The 21,407-nt window shown below is 33.4% G+C and overlaps 1 protein-coding gene across 1 annotated transcript; it reads left to right on the top strand.

The window, feature by feature from the left end:
- The first annotated feature begins 7,827 nt into the window (after positions 1 to 7,827).
- On the top strand, positions 7,828 to 20,795 carry LOC146734290 (cationic amino acid transporter 4-like). Its single transcript, XM_085490656.1, has 4 exons — positions 7,828 to 7,987; positions 14,885 to 16,588; positions 16,737 to 16,845; positions 18,982 to 20,795. Exons 2-4 carry the CDS (start codon positions 14,987 to 14,989, stop codon positions 19,212 to 19,214), a joined length of 1,944 nt encoding a protein of 647 aa, XP_085346782.1. The 5' UTR covers positions 7,828 to 7,987; positions 14,885 to 14,986; the 3' UTR covers positions 19,215 to 20,795.
- Positions 20,796 to 21,407: the final 612 nt, after the last annotated feature.

Here is a 21,407-nt window from a genome sequence, read left to right as displayed (position 1 = left end):
ATATATCAATTTCTCTGACACGTTATAAAGTTATCGGAACAAAACCGGACTTCCTCCTATCACATTAGACACTTTGGCCGTCATTTGTTTAGTCCAGTTTATTTCATCCAATGATTCAGTGTACTAAATTTGCAGTCTCCTCCGAAAATTAAGCATGTCAAACATGTGAGAGCAAGCATGTAAGAAGCTGATGGATTCAATTCTCGATGTGTTGCCGCCTATACGTTAACAGAGATAAGCAACAAAAATAAGCTGGTAGACTGGTTGGCGATCCGCTGCGCTCAAAAAATAAGCAAGATGTTTTCGGCTGTTGCCATAGAAAGACATGAACGTGAAGCTAACATCGGTTTATAACTAAAACCAGGCCCCGAAGTTGGCAAAAAAAATTCAGTCTTTAGAAGTCACTTTACTTCATTACTAGGACGTATTCTGCTGTTATAATTATTATTTACAACCGTTTTGCGATTGTATTTCTAGATTTAACGCTGCATTTAGTCATTCAAAATTCAGAGTTGCGTGGGAAATACGTTGATTCAGTCGGCGATGGTGATCTCTTGTCATAACATTGTTATTACAAGACTGGTAGAATGTAATACATTTGGGGCGAAAGTATTCGAAAATCGTTTTTTTGGCTGATAACATGACAGCGTTGGGCCATGATTTTTGTTCAATTAGTGACAGTAAGACTTGCCTGTTAAGTATGAACAAAATCAGCCAAGCCAAACAAATCACAGGGGAGTTAAAAAGCCGTTGCTGGTGAAAAGTTACCCAACTTTAATGTCAAATTTTTCGGTAATGAAAATAGAAATGAAAAAACAAACAATATTAAATTTTTGCCCACACTCAACCTCAGTAGAATGAGCTACGTTCAAGCTTTTTACTCCTAGAATTGTAGGGAGAGATGCATTTGGCGCGAAGGTATTAAAAAAATCAGTTGGCTGTTGCCATGGAAACGGTGAGCCAAAATTTGTTTTCAGATTTTACAAACTAACTAGAGTTAAAGTGTAACTTGTCTGCCAAGTTTGAACCAAATCGGCCCAGCCCAAAAAATCGCAGAATAGTTTAAAAGCCATTCCTGGTGACCAGTTACCCCAACTCTGGGGTCAAATTAAATCTAAAATTCGAATAATAACTGAGTAAAATGAGCTATGTCTGAGGTCTTTTATTCTAAATTTGTAGGAGGAGATACATTCGCCGCGAAGCTTTCCAAAAATCAGTTTTTAGGCTGTTGGTATGGCAAAGGTGGGTCAAAATTGTGACCTGCTTGCCAAGTTTGAGCAAAATCGACCAAGGCAAATAATTCACAGAAGAACTAATACGTGAAAACACTGGAAATCACACACACACAAAAGTGATTATAAGGGCAATCCTGGCGGAGCGTATCACCAACATAAACACGCCTTAAGTGGAAAACGCAGCCAACGCGCAAACGAAAATGAACACAGAATTAAAGCATTGAATACATTAAATATTTATTTCTTATGCTCAACACCATTGTAAACAAATTATTCTCTCTTATAATATAAATATAGAATACAGTATATCTGTTGCTTAAATCACCGACACACGCTACCAGTATCCTTTCAAACGTCCTCTAAAAAAATTGTATTACCCAGAATCATTTAAACTCTTAAGTGATTGCGAAATCACCTCATTAGATAATATGAAACATAATTTACAGCTGTTGATACATAGTTTAATGATAGTTGTAGGAAGACACACAAAGCTGTGTTGAATTATTATTATTATTGGTAAATTATTATTTCTTTCACTTGTAATTTAAATAATTTATCATCCTAAAAATAATTGAAGTAATAATTGACTTAATCTACATACAAATGTTCACTACTATGGTTATTTGAAGTGCTGATAGTTTACACCGGACCACTTGAAAATAAACGTTTAGAAAACTGTATGATACATAATATATATGCTCGCCATTCGGTGTGTTGCTTACTTTTTCATCGTTAGGATGTGAGTGGGAGAACGAACAGAACATTCTTAATGTAAATATCCAGTGAGTTTTTGTATGTATACACACAATGCAAGTACTTAACTGTTTCATATATAAGAATGCAGTTTACCTCCCAACATTCACAGGTATGTCCAGAAACAGCGGTATGGATAGCGGTCGTTTTCTGTTTAAACATATTTTAATGCAAAAATAAGATATAATTTATCCTTGCAATTCTGGTCTAAACAAAGTGAGTCACGATTACATCCAGTACAACAGTGCATTAGTGTCATGGTATCAAGGTAATCGGAGAAGAAGCTTGTACAGTTGCTTCAATCTGGGTTTTATAACTCGCGTTTTAAATTTCACATCTTCACAAGTTACTACTTACAGTCCGAATGAGTTTAAATATATGTGCAATTAATTCGAAATCAGGCCACCATTGCAAGAATCTTGTGCCACTATTGTACGATATCGAAATTCAATTTTCATGCAGATAATTCAATTCGCATGTAACCCCAGGTAAACATTGAGTAATTAATTAAGTAATTGACAAACTATACTTATTATGTAACACAAAAAGGTTGTTAGCCTTGTAAAAATAAGTCACTTGTTTCCACACAACATGTCACGCATTTTTTTTTCTAAATATATATCTTGCTTGATCCTGGTAATGATACAGTTTACAAGTACCAGCGATATAATTTGGCCAATGCAGACATATCTCAGCTGTCATTCATTATATTCTAATTTTAAATGCAGTTAGATCATCAAGCGGCAGCGGACACAAGAGAGTAAATGAAAAATAGTGCAAGTTAAAGGTTAATATAAGTTCATTACCATAAAAGGTGTATGACACATTATATAAATTTATGTTATTTTGTTCATCATTTTCCTCTCTTTGAATAAAATCGCTAAAAAATATTTATTCACTATTATTCTTCTATCATTTTGTTCAAGATCTAGAATCATATTCAATATAATTTGAAAACTTATAACTCAATGTAAATAGCAGTATTTAATTTGGTACAATCGATATTTATTGTGCTTTGTTCAATTACTTTTAAATTATTTGTTCAGAATCTGTTTGTCTTTTTACTAAATTGTATAATATTAAACACATTGTCTTGTGTATCAAAATTAGACAATAATTCGGGCCCTGCCTTATTTCGGAGTCATAATTGTAATATGCTTAAACTGTTTTAGCATTTAGTCTTTTCTAGTGTAATGATCTGGACCAGCGTGACGCAAAATGCGGGTCATGTAAAGTGTGCGTGTGCGTTTTACTTACCTCATGTGGAATATTTCAAACCCACACTTAAGGGAGGAATGTATAAATAGCTTGCATAAAACTACACTAAACATTGTACACATACTAGATAAAATAGTGGAGAAGTATAACAATACTAATCATAGTCGAATTCACATGACACTTGATTTTCCGGCTTAATTACCATGGTTCTTATTTACCTTCTTCATATTGCTTTTAATAACAATTGGTTATGAGGTTAGAATACGTTAATATTAAGAAAATATATACGCACTAGGAGAAGGCAATATATGTGATGAACAGAAAAAAATCCCTTTATAGTTAAATAAATTGTATAAATTTAAAAAACTAAAAAAAACAAGAGAAAGTAAGATGCTTTATTTAAATGATTATAATACTGAATTAAGTTCAAACATTGAATTAGTAATTGTAGTCAGAGACATAAAAACCATAAGATTTTGAATTCTAATTCTGGAATGGAATTTTCTCCTGTTTTACGAGAACCAACGATAACATTTCAACAACCTGTCAGCTACTTGAAATCCTACAACCTCCGCTTTGGAGCGCCTCTTCAAACCTGGCGTTGACTTCCCGTGACGAATTTATGGCTACCATAACTCATACAGTGAAAACTTGAAAAGGATATAGTTCACCTCTGGCTAATTAGAGTATACAGGTGTTGAGGACAAATAAAACCGGGAGCATTAACACAACGATGCGTCACTAGGTGCCAGCTGTCCAAATTGTACTCGAGTTTAGGCTTATCCAATTCTACATTTGCATAACAATAAAATTAACCAAACCGAAAAACACACCAAAAAACACTGAACGACTGTTAATGATGTTCCAAAACAAACTATAGCATAAAATATAGTGAATATTTCATAATAGAAATGTGATACGAATAATATAATATAGAAAAAATAATGTAAGATTGACAATTACGAATTTTTGCTTCTATCTTTTATGCATATAATCGTATAATTGTATGCATATAATTGTCGAAACCATCCATATGTTATACAAATTGTTGAATTTTAAATTGCACACGGGGTGGTAAAAATTATTACTTATTATTGGGTGTTTTGAGTTGATACTTGGCTTGATCCCATGACCTCGTGACAATTAGATTAATAAATTTTTAAATACTGTTTATAATATATGTGAGATAATTATTCAAAAATTCTACATTTATGTAGTTTGGTATTTTACATCCAGGGAAACAATAACAATAACAAAAATGGAATTATTCCTATCATGAAATTCTAAACTTTACCGTATTGATATAAATAATTAAAAACTTGTATTTTCATTATTCAATTTTACAAATCATCATATCAAAACCTGGGAACTTTCAACTGTTTGTACAATACATTTGTTTCTAATCTGATCATCAATACTATAAGATCTGCATGTATTTAATTTTGTAGTTGAATTATACCAATTATTGCCAAAGGTTGAAATCAAAGGCACGGTAACATGTGCATGTTCAGAATAAAACTAAAGGAAAGACCGCCAGTGTTGCTGGTCATGGATACGCAACAATGAGACCAAACCTGCGGCTCCGAATATTGAAATATTCTAGCACATGTTGGCACTGGTTTTTGAAATTTGCAATTAAACTTTTACTGATACGATCTCATTTGCTGGTGGAGGACACTGCACGAAAATTCGAATTTCCGTCGGAACCGCTTGCCGGATTAGTAACGTGTTTGCAGTAAATCCGTTTACATTTGGTTAAATAAACGTTCGAATTTTCTTTGCGTAACCGTCGAAACTGAAACGACGTAAATTTAGAAGTTGTACGTTTGATACTTCCAGTGTAAACAGCGAAAATTCCCAAATTTGCTTTCGTTTTACGCTGAACTTAAAGAACTGATATACTACGTTGCTCGTTGTATATTTTCAGCGTAAATTGACGGGCAATTCTGAGTTTGTCGTTGTTTTACTTCAACTTATTAAGCGGAAATCGCTTTTCATATAAACCTCCTTCCGTGGCTCAGTCTAAAGATTATAGAAATGTATTTCTAACTAATCCGTTAATAATTTCCTAATTTATCGTCAAATATATATTTTGTGTTGTGTGTATATATTTATAATGGTGTCGTTTGAACTAATATACTCAATGATTCGATTGTGACGGAGTGCTTGTCTGGCGACTGTAAGTATACATTACATAAATATGTAATATAAAGTTAAAGCGAAATATAATAATTTATTATATACGCATTCGTTGTGACTAAAAATAACATTACTTCTGTTATTGCGCCATTGTCAAGTTATGTCTCATGTCAAGTTAAACTTTACAATTCATGCGAAGCTAAAATAGCTCCTTACATGATTGAATAGGTGTGCACCCTCTGTAAATTGCGCATGTTTATCTATTGAATCAACACTTTAGCGACTATTTACATTTTGTGAAGTGGCCTTGTACCTTCCATGGATAATGTGTGGGTTTAACCCACACCTTCGCTAATCATACGAGCACGAAATATGTTTTGAGGTTAACCTGAATTTTAGATTTACTGGATCCCGGCAGAGCAAGGTCCCGGCGGACATTATCTCAGAAAACATGTGTTTAGATAATGTAAATGTTAGATGGTTACTGTTATACTATAGTTATATTCTACGTTTGGTTGAACTGCAATCATAAATAACAGTGTATATTATGCCTTCTATAATTATTTTTAATATATTCAGCTTCACATTGTCCCCAACGTACATGACCTCTAATGTTGGCGACCTTTTTTTTTAATTTTTATTCTGTTTGACCATTCTTATCTGTATTGTACTGCCCTGTGTGTTTCACGCTACAATTGTTGGGATGTTAAGATGTTTTTTTTTAAATTTGTGTTGCACCGCGTTTTTCACGTCACTGTTAAAATTACGCCCGAACATTTTTTCTCAATGTCTGATCTACCTCAGCGGCAATAACGCCTCCTTGCTTTTTATTTCCATTAAACGTGCAAGCTGACAATGCATGCTGTAGTCCTTTATACCCTCACATACAAAATATATACCACGTTTAAACTTTACATTCATGTAACCTACAAGACTTATTTAGATTTTTAGAATAAAGGTTAAAGGCCACAGTATATGAATGTATAACTAAAAGAGACAAGTAACATTGGCTTTTAAACCAGGTACACATGTAAAACGAACACTAATTATATTTTAAGGTGCATGGTTGAGATCCAGATCCCAGTAATAATTTGTATGTATGTATGTTTGTTTGTTTATTTGTTTGTTTGGAATACAAATTAAAAAAGGGCAATTAATTGTGTTTTATTTTAAGATCAAAACGCAAAGACACGTTATGTATTTATAATTGCAATATATATTCAAGGATAAATAGGTATGGCCGTTAAATATATTACACACACTGATCCAATAACTGGTTTCTTTTCAAAGCAGAATGTCACAGGGTTACAGGCTTTGTAATCATATTTTTATACATGTACCTCAAATAATCAGTACTACCCTACTACGTTATTATTGAGTGTGCTGGATGTATATATTTTGATATTAAAGGTATGGGCGACATTGCATTTCTGTGATCAGTTGTACATATTAGATAGTGAATGTGTATATTGATGGGGGTCACTAATCAAAATAACAGTCGCATATATGAGTCTATAAATATCAAACAGAATATTCGAACTCACAACTTGGCAAATGCGCCTCGCCACTGTAAGAAAACGTGCCCCCTACATCGCACAGCCACAAACACAGCTTGTCATAGTATTTAGTAAATGCGTTTTGTTACAGTGACTAGTAGAACATGTGCAACAAAAAATGTCATCGGAGTGAACAAAAGGAAAAGTTACACATTCTGGTAGAATGTGCGATTGTTAATCTCAGCTGACGATTAGCATAGTCTTTCTTGAATGTAAATTAATTCAATATTTAACTTCAGTTACTCGTTTAACTGTGTTACTTTGCAGTTACCCGTGTATATTTAGATTCTCATGATATTCACACTATGGTTTTATTTGTTGTTGTTGTTGTTGTTGTTGTTGTGAACAAAAATATGAACTATCTTTCGTGTAAAATGGGCTAAAATCCATAAACATTGAATCATTGAATAAATTTCCTTCAGTAATACATGGTGAAAAAATAAGATATTATTATAACATATGTAATTCTGATTCTCACGAATTCTGATAATACGAATGGGGAATACCATTTATTGTCAATGACAAAGTGCCCAAACATGGATTCATATGCAAAACAATATCTAGTTTTCGCATTTTGTCTTTCGATTTTCTCAAAAAACATTTGTATTGATCAAAATGTGTATTGGGTGAAAACACCCAAAGGATATAGCATATATCAATATTTATTTTTAGGTAGCACCTTTGAACAAAGTATGCTTATAAAATGATTAGACAGCCTAAAGTATTGCAGCTCGAACAAGTTTAACCTCAAATCCTCCTAATACATCAGCATGGTAAAATGTACAGATCAAGAATAGATTTGATTTTATTTGAATAGATACATATTTTAATCTTTTGTAGTGTATATCGCTCTAGATTAAATGCGTCACACTCCCAGTCGTCCCAGAATAGCATAATTAATTCCACTCGACATGTAACAGGCAACATACTCAGTTATTATTCGTTGTGAACAATATTGCTCTATGCTCTGGCATCACGAGTTATTTCATTTCCGTGGATGGTTCTTGCTGACACATGTTTGCTGTCAGTGAGCACTAATTATATCTGTTTTGGTTGATCTGCAATCATAAACAACAGTGAGGTCGTGTAGGTATATCAGTTTTTATCATATTATTTTTATTCAGTTTAGTTTTACATTTTTTTTTCAATGACTGCTGTCGTAATAGATTTTGGATTGAATTTAGAAAAACATTAGCTGTTTTGCCGATATTTTAGCATTCGTTCATCTTTATTTTTTTTTAAATAATGCCAGCCTCTACTGCTACTGCTACTTATATGTGAACGTTACAGCTAGAAAAAAGACAAATGTTTATTTCTAGCTATCTGCATGTACAATATTCCCTCAGTGAATTTCTCTCGCTTTTATTATTAGTTAATCCATGTTCGTTTATTTGTATCTCGAATTTGAAATTTTTACTGAAATACAATATGTCGTTCTAAAGTAAGAATACATGTTGCAGTATCGTGTTTTCACCCTACTAAAATATGCAAGTCGCGACACGACGTAAAAAATAGCACGAGAAATGTGAGGGTTGCTAGACAAATACACACCTTATATAATATTTTGACTTGTAAAATGTGTCTTTAGATCTGAGTAACGCACAAGGCATTGACTCAGAGGGATTTAAAACATACCATAATCGTCATCAAAGCCACAAGAGACGTGGCTCTACTAATGTATCGAACAATGGTGTTGTCATCTGTTATCAAAGAATGTCCTCTATAGGCCAATATTAACTAGTATACAAAGACAGCAATAATAATAATAACAATAATAAATATAGCTGCATAGCAGCCTCAGTGCTAATGACACATGTGATGTATACACTTACAACACTGGTTGCATGTCCCTATCTGCAACAGTGCTTGGGATATTTCCGTTAAGCATATTAATTAAGGTCACATGACCATATAAGGTCATCTGATATTTATATAAGATATTTTATTTTTCGTATCTGTTGTTCAATGCCTGCATTATAGTACTGGTTGCAAGTTTCTATCTGCCACAGTGCTTGGGATATTACAGTTCTGCACGTTAATGAAGTCACATGACCAGATATGGTTATCTGGTATTTCAATAATAGTAAACACATCAATAACAGAAGGGTTAGAGCCCTATTAATAAGCACAGCTATAATAAACGGGTTTCGCCCCATAGGACTCGAAACCCTAATAATATTAATAATAATAATAATGATCATTAACATCACGAAAACATCCTAGAATTTTCAAAATCAAGAGTGAGGTGAATCAGTGGAAGTGTTAATTATTCAGTGGTACGTCATATTCTGTATAGTATCATATGTTGCACCACACTTTCAGTAGTTTCCCATACATGCTTGAGAATCATTGGAATCGATAATTGGTGTAAACATGAACTAAACTACTTAAAAATAATCTAAAATATTAAAATAAAATACTAAAAATGCTCATATAGCTGCTTATTAAAAGTGTAGGAATAAATACAATTTATCTTGTTTTCACTGTTCTAATAGAAAAATCATATTTTTATGGAATTTTGCAATGAAAATTGATATTCCCTTGAAACAAATCTTTTCATATTAGCACATAATATGTCCATTGGTTATTGTATCTTTCAACATTTTTGTCGAATTTTGTGTCGAATTTTTAGAGCAAGAGTTGATGTTTTTTTTATTCTGTTTATCTATTATTTTTAAAGTCTAAAGTCAACTCATTTTGTACTGTATTAAACATTTGCATTGTTATACTCGTTATAGGTGCAGGTCTGAATTTTGTGAATGTCGACAATTGGAAAATTGAAGGTGAAAATGTATATCACAATACACTTCTTTATTACTTATATGTAACCCCCTGTTTTATATTTTAGCCTGGTGGCTGTTAGATAGGAATAATATTCATATCAGGGATGAATTTCCTCTGTGTACAATATTTATTTTGTATTCTGTTTTATATTTTAGCCTGGTGGCTATTAGATAGGAATAATATTCATATCAGGGATGAATTTCCTCTGTGTACAATATTTATTTTGTATTCTGTTTTATATTTTAGCCTGGTGGCTATTAGATAGGAATAATATTCATATCAGGGATGAATTTCCTCTGTGTACGATATTTATTTTGTATTCTGTTTTATATTTTAGCCTGGTGGCTATTAGATAGGAATAATATTCATATCAGGGATGAATTTCCTCTGTGTACGATATTTATTTTGTATTCTGTTTTATATTTTAGCCTGGTGGCTATTAGATAGGAATAATATTCATATCAGGGATGAATTTCCTCTGTGTACGATATTTATTTTGTATTCTGTTTTATATTTTAGCCTGGTGGCTATTAGATAGGAATAATATTCATATCAGGGATGAATTTCCTCTGTGTACAATATTTATTTTGTATTCTGTTTTATATTTTAGCCTGGTGGCTATTAGATAGGAATAATATTCATATCAGGGATGGATTTCCTCTGTGTACGATATTTATTTTGTATTCTGTTTTATATTTTAGCCTGGTGGCTATTAGATAGGAATAATATTCATATCAGGGATGGATTTCCTCTGTGTACAATATTTATTTTGTATTCTGTTTTATATTTTAGCCTGGTGGCTATTAGATAGGAATAATATTCATATCAGGGATGAATTTCCTCTGTGTACGATATTTATTTTGTATTCTGTTATATATTTTAGCCTGGTGGCTATTAGATAGGAATAATATTCATATCAGGGATGGATTTCCTCTGTGTACAATATTTATTTTGTATTCTGTTTTATATTTTAGCCTGGTGGCTATTAGATAGGAATAATATTCATATCAGGGATGAATTTCCTCTGTGTACGATATTTATTTTGTATTCTGTTTTATATTTTAGCCTGGTGGCTATTAGATAGGAATAATATTCATATCAGGGATGGATTTCCTCTGTGTACGATATTTATTTTGTATTCTGTTTTATATTTTAGCCTGGTGGCTATTAGATAGGAATAATATTCATATCAGGGATGGATTTCCTCTGTGTACAATATTTATTTTGTATTCTGTTTTATATTTTAGCCTGGTGGCTATTAGATAGGAATAATATTCATATCAGGGATGGATTTCCTCTGTGTACGATATTTATTTTGTATTCTGTTTTATATTTTAGCCTGGTGGCTATTAGATAGGAATAATATTCATATCAGGGATGGATTTCCTCTGTGTACAATATTTATTTTGTATTCTGTTTTATATTTTAGCCTGGTGGCTATTAGATAGGAATAATATTCATATCAGGGATGGATTTCCTCTGTGTACGATATTTATTTTGTATTCTGTTTTATATTTTAGCCTGGTGGCTATTAGATAGGAATAATATTCATATCAGGGATGAATTTCCTCTGTGTACGATATTTATTTTGTATTCTGTTTTATATTTTAGCCTGGTGGCTATTAGATAGGAATAATATTCATATCAAGGATGAATTTCCTCTGTGTACAATATTTATTTTGTATTCTGTTTTATATTTTAGCCTGGTGGCTGTTAGATAGGAATAATATTCATATCAGGAATGAATTTCCTCTGTGTACGATATTTATTTTGTATTCTGTTTTATATTTTAGCCTGGTGGCTATTAGATAGGAATAATATTCATATCAGGGATGAATTTCCTCTGTGTACAATATTTATTTTGTATTCTGTTTTATATTTTAGCCTGGTGGCTATTAGATAGGAATAATATTCATATCAGGGATGGATTTCCTCTGTGTACAATATTTATTTTGTATTCTGTTTTATATTTTAGCCTGGTGGCTATTAGATAGGAATAATATTCATATCAGGGATGAATTTCCTCTGTGTACGATATTTATTTTGTATTCTGTTTTATATTTTAGCCTGGTGGCTATTAGATAGGAATAATATTCATATCAGGGATGGATTTCCTCTGTGTACGATATTTATTTTGTATTCTGTTTTATATTTTAGCCTGGTGGCTATTAGATAGGAATAATATTCATATCAGGGATGGATTTCCTCTGTGTACAATATTTATTTTGTATTCTGTTTTATATTTTAGCCTGGTGGCTATTAGATAGGAATAATATTCATATCAGGGATGGATTTCCTCTGTGTACGATATTTATTTTGTATTCTGTTTTATATTTTAGCCTGGTGGCTATTAGATAGGAATAATATTCATATCAGGGATGGATTTCCTCTGTGTACAATATTTATTTTGTATTCTGTTTTATATTTTAGCCTGGTGGCTATTAGATAGGAATAATATTCATATCAGGGATGGATTTCCTCTGTGTACGATATTTATTTTGTATTCTGTTTTATATTTTAGCCTGGTGGCTATTAGATAGGAATAATATTCATATCAGGGATGAATTTCCTCTGTGTACGATATTTATTTTGTATTCTGTTTTATATTTTAGCCTGGTGGCTATTAGATAGGAATAATATTCATATCAAGGATGAATTTCCTCTGTGTACAATATTTATTTTGTATTCTGTTTTATATTTTAGCCTGGTGGCTGTTAGATAGGAATAATATTCATATCAGGAATGAATTTCCTCTGTGTACGATATTTATTTTGTATTCTGTTTTATATTTTAGCCTGGTGGCTATTAGATAGGAATAATATTCATATCAGGGATGAATTTCCTCTGTGTACAATATTTATTTTGTATTCTGTTTTATATTTTAGCCTGGTGGCTATTAGATAGGAATAATATTCATATCAGGGATGGATTTCCTCTGTGTACAATATTTATTTTGTATTCTGTTTTATATTTTAGCCTGGTGGCTATTAGATAGGAATAATATTCATATCAGGGATGGATTTCCTCTGTGTACAATATTTATTTTGTATTCTGTTTTATATTTTAGCCTGGTGGCTATTAGATAGGAATAATATTCATATCAAGGATGAATTTCCTCTGTGTACGATATTTATTTTGTATTCTGTTTTATATTTTAGCCTGGTGGCTATTAGATAGGAATAATATTCATATCAGGGATGAATTTCCTCTGTGTACAATATTTATTTTGTATTCTGTTTTATATTTTAGCCTGGTGGCTATTAGATAGGAATAATATTCATATCAGGGATGAATTTCCTCTGTGTACGATATTTATTTTGTATTCTGTTTTATATTTTAGCCTGGTGGCTATTAGATAGGAATAATATTCATATCAGGGATGAATTTCCTCTGTGTACGATATTTATTTTGTATTCTGTTTTATATTTTAGCCTGGTGGCTATTAGATAGGAATAATATTCATATCAAGGATGAATTTCCTCTGTGTACGATATTTATTTTGTATTCTGTTTTATATTTTAGCCTGGTGGCTATTAGATAGGAATAATATTCATATCAGGGATGAATTTCCTCTGTGTACGATATTTATTTTGTATTCTGTTTTATATTTTAGCCTGGTGGCTATTAGATAGGAATAATATTCATATCAAGGATGAATTTCCTCTGTGTACGATATTTATTTTGTATTCTGTTTTATATTTTAGCCTGGTGGCTATTAGATAGGAATAATATTCATATCAGGGATGGATGTCCTCTGTGTACGATATTTATTTTGTATTCTGTTTTATATTTTAGCCTGGTGGCTATTAGATAGGAATAATATTCATATCAAGGATGAATTTCCTCTGTGTACGATATTTATTTTGTATTCTGTTTTATATTTTAGCCTGGTGGCTATTAGATAGGAATAATATTCATATCAGGGATGAATTTCCTCTGTGTACGATATTTATATTGCATAACAGTCAGTCCCTGTGTACCTATGTGAGTCTGTTCATTGCCATATGCTTATTTGTGCCATATGCTCGTGAAACTAGTTTTGAATTAAAATATATGGGAAATTGTCGATAAAATGTTCCAGATTCATTCTAATCACAGTGTTTAACCAACCAGGTTCTACTGAAATTATGTCACCTTTACTAAATTCAGAAAAGGATATTGTTTAGCAAACATAGTGCTTATGATTTAGTGACAAGCTTCATCAATTGAGATCAGTGTTACCATGGAGTAGTAGTTTATTATATTGCTGTAAATCCTTCTACCAGGAATCCATAAAAAAATTATTTATTTTCATACTATAAATGAATATATACATTCTACAGCCGTACTTAAACATAGCATGTAAAACTGCTATGGTTAATTAAAATTTGCACACTGAGTTTGCGAAAATAACGAAAAAACAGAATGTACCAATAGGGCTTCATGCACTTTAGAATAATATTAATTGCAAAACCACAGAACATGTCTATCTATAATCTTCAGGATAAAAACCTAATTACACGAAGATACAAGACCATTTTTTTCTAGAATCAAATTTAAACTACCTTTACAATACATATTTACATGACATGAAATAATTCATGAATAAGTGAATTTACCTTGTCGCCTCTGCTTATTCATATCCTTTGTTTATTTGGGATGCCGAGCGACCATGGGGAAGACGTGCCGTGCAGCTAGGTGATTAAGTGTCGTATGAGAGCACCGGTTCCAGTAAAGCATACAGTACATGTTTACTTTTATTTGATATATGATACCTTGCTCTCTATTCTATGTTATATACTCCCTCTATTTATTGGCGTTCGACTCCCTGCTAAAAGTGCCCTTCTAATCACTACATCCTCATTTATCTGTCTGTGCTTCTGTTTATCAACACTCTCGTAGAAAGATCGTAAGTATATCTGACACACTGTTGTTATAGCAACGACCAAAACCTGGTTGTTCCTACCTTGGTACCATCTCCTGTATTCTACTCTGCTTGAGTCTCTCATTCAAATATCTTTCTTTTTTGTTGCCAAAAAATTTTAAACATCAGGCGAAGCTAAAAAATAATTTTTCGTCGTGGATATTAATCAATAATGTTAATCAATCAACCAGCTTGATATATTTAGAAATAATTTGAAATTCCAGATCAGAACATTTACTGTAGCAATCCGATTATGTTTTATTTACTCATTCTAATTATTTTTTTATTTTTTGTAGAAAGTTGATTGAAGACAAATCATCTCAGTGCTATACAACAAGCATACAACGAAGGAAATATTCCCACATCGAATAATCTTAGTCCAACCTTCTATAGGCATCATGGCCTTCTTTTCTTCTGTTCTTAAAAGATTAAGTCGTTTGAAGAGCTTAGAATCTGATAATTTGGAAACACCTATGAAAAGATGTCTTTCCTCATTTGATCTGACAATGATTGGTATTGGTTCCATGATGGGTGCAGGTCTTTACGTTCTTACTGGAACTGTTGCAAAAAATACTGCTGGCCCTGCAGTCATTCTATCGTTTGCTATTGCGGGATTTGTCACACTTCTCGCGGCATTCTGCTATGCGGAATTCGGGGCAAGAATTCCTCAAACGGGCTCAGCTTATACATACACATATGTCTCCATGGGCGAGTTTTGGGCATTTCTTATTGGTTGGAACATTGTTCTGGAATATCTCATATCTGCTGCAGCTGTGGCGCGTGCATGGAGTGGATACTTTGACGAAATGCTTGACCACAGAATACGTAACTTCACTTATGAGTACATCACAGGTGGACCATGGAACCATCCTCCATTGGCGCAGTATCCAGATTTGTTTGGTTTATTATTAATCATCGTTGGCATGATTATAACGGCTTTGGGAGCAAATTTAACTTCTAAAGTCAACTCGTTTTTTACTTTATTAAACATTTGCATCGTTATACTCATTATAGGTGTAGGTCTGAATTTTGCGAATGTCGACAATTGGAAAATTGAAGGTGGTTTCGCCCCTTTTGGCATTTCAGGCATAATGTCTGGCGCTGCATCGTGTTTCTTTGCTTACGTGGGGTTTGACTTTATTACTGCATCGGCTGAAGAAGCTAAAAATCCAGCTAAAAGTATCCCAATTGCAATATGTATATCTTTAGCAGTTGTAGCAGCAACATATATTACTGCATCAGCAGTGGTCACATTGATGGTACCATATTATGACATTGTACCTGAAGCAGCATTTGTTGATGCTTTCCGTCATGTAGGGGTGAAGTGGCTTATGTACGTGGTGGGAGTCGGATCATTGATTGGCATGACTGCTAGTTTTTTGACTGGTATGTTTGTGCTTCCACGTATCGTATTTGCAATGGCTAGAGATGGTCTTCTTTTTGAAGTGTTGGCTAAAGTTAATTCACATACTCATGTACCAGTAGTTGCAACTGTTACATTGGGTGTTTTAGCAGGAATCCTTACTCTCGTATTCGATTTGGAATCATTAGCTGAGTTTTTATCAATTGGTACTCTCTCAGCCTACACCATTGTAGCTGCTGGTGTACTTGTGCTACGATATGAACCAGCAGAGGCATTGACAATTGTCTACAAACATAAAAATCAAGATAAAATTAAAATGGAATTGAAGAAGAAAGATGAAACATCTCCGTTGAATAATGTAGACTCCCATTTACATCATGGTGGCGAAGTCAGAAAAGTGTTTAATGGTTGCAAGATTTTACGAAATGCTAGACCTGGTACTATACCAGCTTTTGCAGTATTTATAATGTCCATATTCATGTTTACATTAGCTGCTGTTATTGTATTCTGTGGTGACGCACTAGCAGAAGCAAGGTTCTGGGTTATTGTGATTGTGGTTATATTTGGATCGGTCGTGTTACTTTGTTTTTTTGTGTTATGCATACACTACCAGAATACGAGTATTGTGACGTTCAAGGTATGTGCTTTTCAATTTTTGTATGAGAAGACAATTCTTAAAAATATGGTTTATTCTAATATTTTAATGATTTTAAGTGGTAATTTATCAATCACTTACTTTCATGTTGACATATATTGTTTAACCTGTTTACACACATATGTTTCAGATGCCGTTGGTTCCATTAATACCATCTCTGAGTATATTTTGTAACGCTATGCTTATGATGAATCTATCTTATATGACATGGATTAGATTTGCTGTCTGGATAACACTAGGTAATTGTTAAGTTTTGAAAAGTATCACAATCATATAATGTGTTCAATGCGATTTGTCCCCGGGGGTTCACTCTATATGCTGTTACTACCCCATGTGCGTTCCGAATTTAGCGAGGAAGCGGGGTGTTTTTCACCTTCCAGAGCGGGCCCGCGCGGGAGGCAAATAGGCCCCCTTAAAAATGCTAATGTCTGGATTAGGCCCCCAGAAATAAACTCACACGGTTGCTGCGCCCGCTGTAGGCCCGCTCTTGCAACAACCACTCTCACACACCGCCCTAGGCCCCGAATCGGCGGGCCCATAGCCCCGACTAGACCGCAAACGTCTGCCTGAACTTTCCCACTGGGACTTACCCGCCACTTCCAACACGAACATACGGAGAAGGCTTATTGTAATCGAAGAAACGAAACGAAGTAGGATAACACACCTAATAAAAATTTAACTGTATTCAGTAAATATGGGTGAGTTTTATATGCTCAACATTTACAAAATGTTGCCGAAAATAATAATATTTAATACGTATATGGCTCGTTTCGCTAATTACAGATAATCACAAATCTGTAATTAGCGAAACAAGGTTCTTACACGTAAAAAAAATTACAACTGTCGGTGGAAACTTGACCAGTGTATTTAGCTTTCAATGGTGTATACAATAACATAAAACATTTGCCGAAAATAACGGGATTTTAATTAGTAAATGGTTTGTTTCGCTAACTACAGATAATCGAAATCTGTAATCAGCGAAACAAGGGTCTGACACGAACAATATTCACAACTGTTGGAAGAAACTTGACCAGTATATTCACATTTCAGTACGAGTATATAACGAAATAATACATTTTCCTATAATAAAAATATAATCAGTAAATGGTTCGTTTTGCTAATTACAGATAATCGAAAATCTGCAATCACGCGGCGAAACAGGGTCTTATTAAATTACAGATACAATAATCAAAAATATCGGACGAAACCTGACCAGTATTTTTAACTTTCAGTCGTGTATAAAACTTCATAAAACAATTATCTATAATTATCGAAACGAACCATTCACTAATCATAAAATCCCCGTTATTTTCAGCAAATGTTTAATGTCGTTATATACGCGACTGAAAAGTTTTGACCGACAATTGTTAATTTTGTACGTTTCAGACCCTTGCTTCGCTGATTACAGATTTTTGATTATCTATAATTAGCGAAACAAGCCATATACATATTAAATATTATTATTTTCGGGAAATATTTTGTAAATATTGTGCGTATAAAACACATTTTCACTGATTACAGTTTAATTTTTATTGTGTGTGTTATCCCGTTTTGTTTCGTTTCGTCGATTACAATAAGCCGCATACAAAAAGTCAGAAATGGCATGCGAGAGTATGTGGTAGCGGATGTAAAACTTCTCTGCTACCAAATGCTGTTTAGAAGCTCAATATAACATGCTCGCATAAGAGATACGCTGTTATATATCGATATATGTAAATTTCCAATTCTTCCAAATTTTATCATTGGATTATACTACTAATTAAACGGGTAAAAATAGCTATGTTTAAAAAAATAGGAGAAAATTCTGAAAACATAATACCATAAGTTCACGGTTTTGCGTTTTAAAATTACTTCCACATGGCTTTGTTTTATTCGTGTAAACTGATAGGTGCGAATTTGCATGACCGCTCGTTGTATTTATAATCACTGTTTGCTCGCCCTGGGCTCAAATAATTTAACCACGGTTGCAAATAAAACGTTTCTGGTGTTTTAAATTTACTTTCGCATCTCAGAATCATCTTCAAACTGAAGTTGGTACATTTAATAGGAATAACCATTCCAGAGGCGATATACCACTTGATGTTCACTGGTTCAGTCAAGATACACACTCGCCATCGCCATTTTCATTTGCACAGTCCTATATTAAATGTTAACATAAACTTTCATCTTAAGTCATTGTGATTAAATATCTTAAAATGTCTGAAAGGCCCGTTTTTTCAATCAAAATTTCAATTTTCTATCATAATTGCATCATATTGCAGTTTTATTCTACAAACTCTATTATTAAATTTCAGTTTACACTTAATTTCCCTGAGCTGGATGCTAAAAGCTAAAATTATAGATAAAAATGTAACAGTTGTTCGAATATATTTTAGGTATGATGCTGTATTTCTGTTATGGAATTCGTCACAGCAAATTGGCCGTGTCACGAGAAGAAGACAACATTGATCTAAACCGTTATTACATAATGCCTACCGAGTCACCATGTATTACAAGTAGTTCCGTAGACTTATGGCAACCACAGAGTGTGGCAACTCTTAATAATTATGGAAGCGTGTCCGAGGATGAAGAGGAATCAAATGTTAAAAATAAGATGAAACAATTGTGAATACAACACTCCTAATGGACACGTTATAAAGTGTCGCAACGTCAGTTGAACATTTTAATTGATGTATGCAAGTACTATTTTAATGACCATTGTATAATTATTTGGTGTATCAAATATTATATTATACCAGTATATTGATGGTGTTAATCCATTGATTTGATTGGTCCAAACACAAAATTTGCATATGCAATCCATGGTATATTGGCTGATAATGCACGGCTAAACCAAGTGGCCCTGGAACATGAATTGACTACAGGTTTAATACGGAAATACATAAAACCGGTATTATTTGATTTTTAGGGAAATATAGTGGTTGAATTTTGGAAGAATATTAAAAAAAATACTGAATTAAAAACATCTGAAAAGTTATATAACTATAATATTGCTTTTTGTTAATGGTGGGATCCAAGTTGTGAGCGTCGGTCGTTGGGTGATTGTCGTTCGCCACACAAACCTAAACCACTGTCCCTCAACACCGTGAGGTGCCTTACACGAACGCCAGAATGCTATGTTCTCAATGTTGTTACTTTGAGATGGATTGCGAACTTCCAACAAAGAAAACATGATCTTTAAGTACAAGATATAATTGAGGAATTCAATGACATAAAAATGCAAAAAACTATGAGTCACAGGCAAAAATGTATGCCACCAATAACAACCGGTGTCCGGTAGCGGCAGCTGACAAAATTGCAGTGCACCCGGGTAATTGCCATCTGTTTCAAAAAACACGGGACAACGCAAGATTCGACGACGATATATGGTATTGTAATTCTCCACTATGGGTAAATAAATTACAGGAGATGATGAAGATAATTTCGAAAGCTACAGATTTGTGACGAGTGTTCACCAACCACTGTATTAGAGCGACGGCGTGCAAAGTCTTTCGGCCGGAGTTGAGACAAGGCATATCATGTACGTGTCACAAAAACGATGCGAAAATCCGATTTTACACCATCAAACTTACCCCAGAACAATGACAAAACTTGTCAGTCATACTGTCACAAAACTTTGGTTATACCAAAGGTATCCAGGTCAGATGTTGGAACTGAGGTCGCTGTGCCGGTCGCCGTACATGATACACCGCGTCCCGCCGCGTCTCAAATTTCGGTCGAACCAAGTACCGCTGAACGTCAAATATTCACAGTTACAAGTAGTATGTTGAGTCACAAAACCGGTTTATTTCACAACTGTACTTTCAATGGGCAAATTACAGTCCAAATTGTACAAAAACCGGAATGAAAACGTGGAAAATCCGTTGTTTAAATGACCCAAACTGTACACGACCCTGTATTTCAAATCGCGTTGTGCGTCAGTAAAAGGTCAGAAAGGTCATCCTTTGTTATGCTAATTTGAGTGTTTACGCTGCTCTATTCAACGTGGATATGTTTCATTTTTATGTGGAATAAAAATTAGTTTGTATTCAATTTGAACTGTGTTGCGCATGTAATTTTTGTATGCATTCAGCGTACAACTACATACTATTCTTATAAATATTCATGTTCAAGGGCCATAATCATGATCTTTTAGTAGATGAAAGTATTAGTAAACTCTTTTTTTACAAGTTTTATCGAATTGTCAATATACTGGTATAATATAATAGCAATAACCCCCGCCGAAGTTGGGTATACCACTTGATATTGCACAATTCACTCCATATATGCACTCGCCTGCGGCTCGTGCATATATGTCGTGAATTGTGCAATATCTCGTGGTATACCCGCCTTCGGCGGGGGTTATTGCTTAATTAGTTAGTGTACCGAAAATAATTCACTGTGCCGATTGCAGGGGATATCGGGGATTTTGAGCAAAGCAGTGAATAAATATGTCGGTCTAGACTATGAGATTTTCATCATTCAATTTTAACAACCGAATGGTATACATTTGGGAAGAAGTAGTCAAAGCATTCTTAATTTCAGTTTATAATTACGACCGGACAAAAGTACTAATAAACTGAAACAATATCCATATAGTCACAGTAGACACTAACAAGCAATGATAAAGCTGTTCTTACTATTTTGGTTCAAAGGTTTATTTTGTGAGAGGATGTGATATTCCATAATACATTGACCGCTACCAAATTAATTAATTAATAATTAATAATTTTTTTAATTTATTTGAATATAAGAACAACCGTGTCATAGGAAAATAGGACTAATTTTAGCCTATAGATTTAGAAACATCACAAGGTAATAG

Source organism: Saccoglossus kowalevskii, chromosome 15 (genome assembly GCF_978046115.1).
Source record: "Saccoglossus kowalevskii chromosome 15, keSacKowa6.1, whole genome shotgun sequence".
Classification (NCBI taxonomy): domain Eukaryota; kingdom Metazoa; phylum Hemichordata; class Enteropneusta; family Harrimaniidae; genus Saccoglossus; species Saccoglossus kowalevskii.
The sequence above is the reverse complement of the archived record's forward strand: the minus strand, read 5'-3'. Positions and strand labels throughout refer to the sequence as shown.

What these genes read in the sequence shown, in the direction of transcription:
- LOC146734290 (XM_085490656.1), top strand. Translation starts at nt 14,987, where the DNA reads ATGGCCTTCTTTTCTTCTGTTCTTAAAAGATTAAGTCGTTTGAAGAGC. An exon ending in CGAGTATTGTGACGTTCAAG is followed by an intron (nt 16,589 to 16,736) that starts GTATGTGCTTTT and finishes CATATGTTTCAG; the next exon opens with ATGCCGTTGGTTCCATTAAT. An exon ending in TGCTGTCTGGATAACACTAG is followed by an intron (nt 16,846 to 18,981) that starts GTAATTGTTAAG and finishes AATATATTTTAG; the next exon opens with GTATGATGCTGTATTTCTGT.